Genomic DNA, 9398 nt, shown 5'->3' with positions numbered 1-9398 from the left:
ACTTCACGAGTTAGGGGTGCAGAGTTGGTGCACGGAAGCATAATATATACATATATATATATATATCAGCTATATGACTAATTATTTCTATCCTAACACTAACTGGTTAAAGGACTACAAGTACTGAGACGATTTTGACTCATCACTACTGGAGCTTCACTGAAGCAAACACAAGATCCTTCACTTGAATCATCCAATCATGGTCAAGACAAAATTCCTGCACACAATTGGATTAACTCAAATACACATTATTCACTAAGCAAGTGAACATTCTGTACTCCTTTGGTAATTCAACCTCTTTTATATTGCAGTCAGCTGTGGTGATTGTAACCACAAAGCTGACCTAGCTCACAACTCTGAAGGTACAGGTGGATGCATCAGGGAAGCCCCGGATATAAAGGATAAGCTGTTTTTGTGACCTTGTTGGAATGTGGATGAGTAAAATGTTTCAGCAGAATATAAAATATCAAAGCAATGTAAATGTTTCTGGTGGTACCGGTAGTATTGTGGTAAGGTAGCATTTACTTCACTTTACACCTGTTGTCTTCCTGTTCAGTGATATATATTTTTTTTTTTTCCTATTCAGTCTATTATAAAAAAAATCCCCTCAGACCTTTTTACCAATAGTAGTAGAATAGAGTAGCATAGAAATATCAATCCTATCTCATATCTTCTTGAGACGGTTTCAGAAACGTCAGCCTGTCAGATAAATGAGGTAGGCAAATGCCCACGTCTGCCCATTGGTAGATTAGGTATCATTCTAAGCATAAAGTTTCTTCTAGATATTGTGAACAAGGGTTAGGGTACGAAATATCTGATGAGGGGTTATGCTATGGAAATAGTGGATTAAGCGTTAGGGTATAGCTGATGAGGGGTTAGGCTATAGAAATAGTGGATGAACGGTTAGGCTTTAGAAATAGTGGATGAGGGGTTAGGCTATAGAAATAGTGGATGAGGGGTTAGGCTATAGAAATATTGGATGAGAGGTTAGGCTATAGAAATATTGGATTTTGGGTTAGGCTATAGTAATATTGGATGAGGGGTTATAGAAGTATTGGATGCGGGGTTAGGCTATATAGAAATATTGGATGAGGGGTTAGGTCATAGAAATAGTGGAGGAGGGGTTAGGTCATAGAAATAGTGGAGGAGGGGTTAGGTTGTGGAAATGTTTGATGAGGGGTTAGGATGTAGAAATATTGGATGAGGGGTTAGGATGTGGAAATGTTTGATGAGGGGTTAGGATGTAGAAATATTGGTTGAGGGTTTGGGATGTAGAAATATTGGATGAGTGGTTAGGATGTGGAAATGTTTGATGAGGGGTTAGGATGTAGAAATATTGGATGAGGGTTTGGGATGTAGAAATATTGGATGAGGGGTTAGGATGTAGAAATATTGGATGAGGGGTTAGGATGTGGAAATGTTTGATGAGGGGTTAGGATGTAGAAATATTGGATGAGGGTTTGGGATGTAGAAATATTGGATGAGGGGTTAGGATGTAGAAATATTGGATTTTGGGTTAGGCTATAGTAATATTGGATGAGGGGTTATAGAAGTATTGGATGCGGGGTTAGGCTATATAGAAATATTGGATGAGGGGTTAGGTCATAGAAATAGTGGAGGAGGGGTTAGGTCATAGAAATAGTGGAGGAGGGGTTAGGTCATAGAAATAGTGGAGGAGGGGTTAGGTTGTGGAAATGTTTGATGAGGGGTTAGGATGTAGAAATATTGGATGAGGGGTTAGGATGTGGAAATGTTTGATGAGGGGTTAGGATGTAGAAATATTGGTTGAGGGTTTGGGATGTAGAAATATTGGATGAGTGGTTAGGATGTGGAAATGTTTGATGAGGGGTTAGGATGTAGAAATATTGGATGAGGGTTTGGGATGTAGAAATATTGGATGAGGGGTTAGGATGTGGAAATGTTTGATGAGGGGTTAGGATGTAGAAATATTGGATGAGGGTTTGGGATGTAGAAATATTGGATGAGGGGTTAGGTTGTAGAAATATTGCATGAGGGAATTGGTATAGAGATATTGGATGAGGGGCTAGGCTTTAAAGTAGTGGAATTTAAATTAGGCTATGGATTTAGCTGATGATGGAACCAGCAGATGAGGAGTTGGTATTTGACAAAAAGTGTAGGAAGGGTTAAAGCGTAGAAATTGTGAATGGGGAAATATGTTATGGAAGTAGTGGAGAAGGGGTTATGCTGAGGAAATTGTTGATGTGGCATTACAGTGTTAATTGAAATAGTGGATGAGCAAGTGGGCTGTGAAAATAATGGACGAGGGGCTATACTGAAGAGGGTGTGACTACAGTACTGTTAGGCTGTGAAAATAGGGGATGAATGGGGCTATGCTGTGGAAATTGTGTTGGAGGGATTAAAGTGTGGACATGGTGGATGGGGGTCAGGATGTGGAAATAGTGGAGGAGAGGGTATGCTATGGAAACATCAACTGAGGAATTAGTGTGGAAATAACGGATGAAGGGCCATGCTTTGAAACTAGCCAATAGTGGGACAGACTATGGAAAAGTAGGCGAATTAGCAGGCTGTGGAAAGATTATGGATTATGCTGTGAAACTATAGCGGATGAAGGGTTGTGGTGTGGAACTAGCGGATGATGGGTTAGGCTGTAGAAAAAGGATGAGGGGTTATGCTATATGCAGGAATAGCGGACGAGGGGTTTGCCTGTGGAAATAGTGGATTATGGAATGTACCGTGTGGTTATCGTATTAAGGGTTAAGTGTGGAACTAACAGATGATGAGTTATGCTGTTATGCTGTTGAAATAGCCGATGAAGGATTGAGCTGGGGAAATAGGATGTGGGGTTATGCTGTGAGAATAGCGGATAAGGGTGTTAGGCTGAAATAGTGGATTATGAATTATATCATGGGATAGGGGTTAAGGTGTGCAACTAATAGATGAGGGGTTATGCTGGGGAAATAGAAGATGAAGGGTAGGGCTGGTGAAATAGAATGAGGGGTTATGCTGGGGAAATAGAAGATGAAGGGTAGGGCTGGTGAAATAGAATGAGGGGTTATGCTGGGGAAATAGCAGATGAAGGGTAGGGCTGGTGAAATAGAATGAGGGGTTATGCTGGGGAAATAGCAGATGAAGGGTAGGGCTGGTGAAATAGAATGAGGGGTTATGCTGAGAAATAGCGGATGAAGGGTAGGACAGGTGATATAGAATGAGGGGTTATGCTGGGGAAATAGCGGATGAAGGGTAAGGCTGGTGAAATAGAATGAGGGGTTATGCTGGGGAAATAGCGGATGAAGGGTAAGGCTGGTGAAATAGAATGAGGGGTTATGCTGGGGAAATAGCGGATGAAGGGTAAGGCTGGTGAAATAGAATGAGGGGTTATGCTGCGGAAAGAGCGGATGAAGGGTAGGGCAGGTGATATAGAATGAGGGGTTATGCTGGGAAAGTAGCAGGTGAGGGTTAGGGTGGTACACTGAGGTAGCTGAAGTACAGAATATATCTCATGCATTAGACATTGATAATCACCCATTCAGTTATCTTGGCCACACTCCCAGCGAAGTCTTGCCATCATTTTCAGGGTTACTCTGAAAGGCCTTTTTTTTTTTTAGTTATAATAAGAAATGTAATAAAATGTTAAGGCCAGGAGGAATTTAATTCACTTATGGAAACATTCAAACCACAGATAAAAGTATTGTGCACACAGGGCTCAGTACACCCTAGCACACGTTAGCACACCTTCTTCCAAATATCCCAAAATTCCCCTGAACCAGATTGCATAATGAACACAATACACAGCAAGAGTCGGTAACGTGTTCTCATAATGTAGGCTTCCATGGAAATCATTGTAACTATCCACAAAATCCGACTGAGCGCTCTGGTGCTGATTTACTAAAAGCAGTTGAGAATCTTTATTCAACAATTGGTATGCATATTAACTTAAATTATCCAATCATGGGCAAGTGAAATAAAAAAAAAAGGAATCTGCTTTTCAAGTGATTAGACAACTGGTGAAAATGCACACAGCTAATTGTGTGAAGATCCTGAACTCCTTTAGCGAATCATCCTCGGTCTCTCTGGCATCTAAGCGATTCTTAGTGAATCCGAAGGGATCGGTTTAGGTGGTAGAAAACGTTTTTGGTTTGCACAGATCAAAGAATTGAGGGGAGGGCGTAAAGCTTGGATAAGACCGAGAGAGAAAAAGTATACTTGTTGCCTATAGCAACTATTTAATTTTTTTGTGTCATTCTCTCAGATAATAAAGCTGAAATCTGATTGGTCACTCTGGGCAGTAACTGCACTTCTGCTCCCAACGACACATTTTTTTCGCAGGTGTCGCAGGTTATCGCAGGTATAATCCAATCTATACCCCATATTAGGTTTCTACCTGTCGAGTTATTGTGGGATTTGTAGTGCAACCCCAGGCTGCTACCAAACGTTACCATGGACATTGAATCACACATGTACCGGCAATGGCAGTGTGTATAGAATGAATTATAAAGTCCTATGTATTACCAAACCTTCTGCATCCCTTAGGAAGTATAGAGGGGCACCCAACCATCAATGTATAATTCTATGAAAACACTGCCTATCAGAACATACGTTTACAGATGACTTCTAGGAATCGATTGAGTTAATGACAATGGTCAGACGAATCCTCGGTGTATAATTCTGTTTTGATCTACCAACAACAGTCAATAGATTGCCGTTTGTAAAGGAATTAAACTGCACACAGGCTGCTTTTTACTGCAACCAACTAAAGGCTACTAGACCGCATTAGAAATGATTTCACAGCCAGAAAAGCCATTTGGAGAATTCAGGGAGTTTAGTAGTTTGTGAAGTTTCCCGTGCAGCCCATGCATTTTCATTGCTGTGTTTTGTATGATCATTTCACTGAGCTCGTTGTAGGAAGCCAGTGTCAGCACAATGTAAAGGTGCAGAGGTATGGATCCATGTCCTATGCCTGGCTGTGCTCTGCTCCATGACATGTGCTGCACACAGCCCAGTTCCTGTAATGAGGGATCTGTATGCACAGTGATTATTGGGGACCTTGCAGGGAGTTGGGTGTTTGGCTGTGGCCAAGTCATGTGTTCATCTCCCAGCACAGCTCCTCTTCCAGTCACTGACCTTTTTCTGACTTTCACAAATCCGAGATCGTTCAAGCAAACATCCAAATACCAGATTATTGTTTTATTCATAATCACTAAGTTATTTGGCTGAGGTGATTGCAAAATGTAACTCTATCTTAGCTACACAAATGTCACATTGAATGCTGCAGTCTTTCTGCATACTGCCTTACAGAGTCTGATTGTTATATGATATATCTATAATTTCAAGAATAGTATTATTAGTATTTTATGGGTTTAAGATACTAGTCCGAAACGTTGTGCACAGTTATTACAAAGGGGGTGGTGGAACTAAGGAGAGAGGCGAGACAGAGTGGGAGACGCAGCAGGATAAAAGGGAGAGATAGAGAGTGGGAACACTAGGAGGCCCAAAGAAGAGAGAGAGAGAGATAAAGAGAGAGAGATAGAGAGGGGGGCGGCACAGAAAGGGGACAGAAAGAAAGAGGAGAGGGTGAATAGATGGGGAGAGAGAGGAGGGGGGGGGCATATGGAAAGGAGACAGAAAGAAAGAGGAGAGGGTGAATAGATGGGGAGAGAGAGGAGGGGGGGGGCATATGGAAAGGAGACAGAAAGAAAGAGGAGAGGGTGAATAGATGGGGAGAGAGAGGAGGGGGGGGGCATATGGAAAGGAGACAGAAAGAAAGAGGAGAGGGTGAATAGATGGGGAGAGAGAGGAGGGGGGGGGCATATGGAAAGGAGACAGAAAGAAAGAGGAGAGGGTGAATAGATGGGGAGAGAGAGGAGGGGGGGGGCATATGGAAAGGAGACAGAAAGAAAGAGGAGAGGGTGAATAGATGGGGAGAGAGAGGAGGGGGGGGGCATATGGAAAGGAGACAGAAAGAAAGAGGAGAGGGTGAATAGATGGGGAGAGAGAGGAGGGGGGGGGCATATGGAAAGGAGACAGAAAGAAAGAGGAGAGGGTGAATAGATGGGGAGAGAGAGGAGGGGGGGGGCATATGGAAAGGAGACAGAAAGAAAGAGGAGAGGGTGAATAGATGGGGAGAGAGAGGAGGGGGGGGGCATATGGAAAGGAGACAGAAAGAAAGAGGAGAGGGTGAATAGATGGGGAGAGAGAGGAGGGGGGGGGCATATGGAAAGGAGACAGAAAGAAAGAGGAGAGGGTGAATAGATGGGGAGAGAGAGGAGGGGGGGGGCATATGGAAAGGAGACAGAAAGAAAGAGGAGAGGGTGAATAGATGGGGAGAGAGAGGAGGGGGGGGGCATATGGAAAGGAGACAGAAAGAAAGAGGAGAGGGGGCATAGATAGGGGAGATAGAGGGGGACATATAGAAAGGGGGCAAGGAGAGGGGAGATAGAGAGGGTGCATAAAGGGGACAAAAAGAAAGAGGAGAGGGAAGAGAGAGGGGGCATAGAGAGAGGAGAAGGAGAGGAGAGGGGGCCTAGAGAGAGAGAAATAAAGGAGAGATGGACATATGGAGAAAAGAAAGAAACAGGGAGATGAGGCATATGTGAGAAAAAGGAAGACAAAAGGGGGGGCATGGAGAGGAGGGAGAGAAGCTAGAGGGAGAAAGATACACGGACAGAAGAGAGAGGGAGAAGGGGGCACTGAGAGAAGAGAGAGGGAGAAGGGGCATGGAGAGGGGAGAGCGGGAGAAGAGGGCATGGAATGGGGAGAGAAGATAGAGGGAGATGGGGCATAGAGAAGAGAGAGGGAATAGGAGAGAGGGAGGTGGAAAGAGGAGAGGGAGAAGAGTGATAGAAAGAGGGGGACATAGAGAGGAAAGAGAGAGAGAAGTGGAGAGAGGGAGGGGAGAAACAGAATAAGTGGAAAAAGAAGAGCAGAGGGGCATGAGGGGAGAGATACAGATGAGTAATGCAAGAAGGGGGGTGGCTGAGGACAAAGACCCATAGAGAGTGAAGGGGAACAAGGGGAGAGAGGGGTTGGGGAGGGGGTGTAGATAGTAAGCAAGACCGATAGAAAGAGAGAGAGAAGAGAGAATAAATAGAGAACGGGGAGGCAGAGAGTGAAAGGGAGAGATAAAGAGGAATGTAATGATGGTAGGAGAGGAAGAAAGGGAAGAGAGGAAATAAAGCACAGAAGGAATATAGATGGGTGACTTACCAAATTATTTTATGCTATCCCATTTACCATAATTCGACATCACTGGACTGGATGTTTTATGTAAAATGTACTCTTTAGAGCAAGAAATAGGTAAAAGAGAGGAGGATGAGAAAATAATTGGGAAATATGGGAGTAAGGAGTGAAGCGAGAGAACGAACTAGAGAACAGATAGAGAGGAAAATGTGAACTAGAGGGAGAGAAAGAATGAGGAGAGAGGGAGGAGATCATGAAAATGGAGCCGGGACTGAACAAGAAGGAGAAACTGATAGGTTAAAGGGAGAACGAGGGAAAAGGGGTAACAGAGAAAGGGAGGAAGGATGAGGGCACTGTCAGATGGAGAAGGGGGCAGAGAAAAGCAGAAAGACTAAAAGGTGAGAAGAGATACAGAAAAGAGATGCAGGATGGGCAGATCATATCTACAAATAGACAGACAGACAGACAGATAGATAGATAGATAGATAGATAGATAGATAGATAGATAGATAGATAGATGATATTATTATGACTGTAAAAGGTGTTAAAATGGCTTAGATAGCAGAATATAATGATAACTGTTCTATATTTATGTGTGATGATTGGAATTAATGTATTTATGGTTTTATTAGTGTTATTAGAACATTTGACAAAGGCAGTACAATTCCAGTGGAAATAATCAAAGAGAGATGTTGGAAAGTGGTGATGAGTAGTGATTGATGTGTTATTTCATACATGCATACACTAACACACACAGGCTCCTTTGCCTGGTAGACGCTGCAGCTTTAAAGATAAGAAGAGGGATCAGGAATGGGGGAGGAGAGAGAGATCTTGAAAAAAAAAAAGAGAGGTGGGGGTGCGAAGGGGCGTGGCCTCTCGCTTGTCAATTTACTACTCAGGATCGGGGTCACGTGAGCCAGGCTCGCCAGCCCATTGGCTGGAGGCACGTGTCTAGGATACCGGGCTCCCACGTCACTTGTGAGGCTCTATTAAAAATAAGAACAAAAATCCAGAGTGAAAGTATTTCAGGTCCAGTGAGTGCTTCCTAAATTATCCTCAGTACAGAGCCTGTCACTGAAGCACTGGGGATTATTTAGCACAACAAAAATAAGGACAGATCTGCCTTGCGTCCCATTGATCTCCTTCCTTTCTCAGTGTGCATGCTGTGCACTGAGCTATCTACACCTTGTATTCTTATATATGCTCCTCCAAGCCATCTGTAGCCTTGATGCCTGCATGCTGCACAGGCCACCTGTCTGCTGGTCCCTGTGAAGGATTTACCTGGTCCTGCCTGGATATGAGCCCGACTTGGAGAAGAGGATGCTTTGGCTCGCTGCAGTACTGAGTCAGTGATCCGCAGGAGGAGAGCACCGGCGACTTGGTCACATGTGCAGGCAGCACAACAAGGGTTAACGGAGGAAGCAGCTCGTGTGGACTTACAGCATGGAAGAGAATGACCAGAACCACAGGGAAGTGGAGCAGCACCAGGAGTCAGGGGACGAATCCAACCGAGGGATCCTGCTCCAGGCTCCAGGGAACCATCAGCCCCACCACAGGGTTACCAACTTCTTCATTGATAACATCCTGCGGCCGGAGTTCGGGAGAAGGAAAGAAGCCCACCATGATGAGTTCTACTTGGGCAGAGACAGTGTGGCTCGCTCTGGGTCCGAGCCCAACCAACACCGAGGCACTGCCACCGAAGGAGAAGGGGCATCCAAAGCCATCACTAACACCCCGGACAAGAAAAGTGAGGTGGCCATGGAAGGAGCCCTCAAACCCAGAGGCTCCAGTGGAGACCTTTCCATGAGCTCGGACTCCGATAGTTCTCAAGCCAGCTCCACCACCAACAAGCAGGGTATGCTGTGGCCAGCCTGGGTCTACTGTACCAGGTACTCAGACAGACCTTCATCAGGTAAGACCCATAGGGCTTCTCACCAGGAAAATTAACTGGGTAACAAAATGTAAATTGCTCCATACAACAGAAGACAGGGATTGCACTTTTTTCATTTGGGATATTCAGTCAGCAGCTAGCAGCCAAATGCACTATAAAAACAATTGGAGATTGCCAAGATCATATTTATTACGATGCTTTAATTAGTTAATTAGCGTCAGCTCCGCCGCTTCATACTGACAATTAGACGTAGGAAGGGGTTTGCATTTTAAATGAAGCATCATTTGGGGCTTCATTCTCCTTACGCAATTTATTTGTCACAGAATGTTATGTGTTGTCAGCCTTGCTC

General features: G+C 44.2%; 1 protein-coding gene across 1 annotated transcript in view; it reads left to right on the top strand.

Annotated features, from left to right (window-relative positions):
• The first annotated feature begins 8589 nt into the window (after window positions 1-8589).
• Window positions 8590-9398, top strand: part of EN2 (engrailed homeobox 2) — a 3798-nt gene continuing 2989 nt past the window's right edge. The window contains exon 1 of the mRNA XM_018553990.1: window positions 8590-9070. Within this exon, the coding sequence (XP_018409492.1) occupies window positions 8602-9070 (469 nt within the window). The 5' untranslated portion in view covers window positions 8590-8601. The remainder of the gene's footprint in view (window positions 9071-9398) is intronic.

Source organism: Nanorana parkeri, unplaced genomic scaffold (genome assembly GCF_000935625.1).
Source record: "Nanorana parkeri isolate BGI_ZX_2015 unplaced genomic scaffold, ASM93562v1 scaffold137, whole genome shotgun sequence".
NCBI classification, from domain to species: Eukaryota; Metazoa; Chordata; class Amphibia; order Anura; family Dicroglossidae; genus Nanorana; species Nanorana parkeri.
Note: the sequence above shows the minus strand (reverse complement) of the source record. Positions and strands in the feature narration are given on the sequence as shown.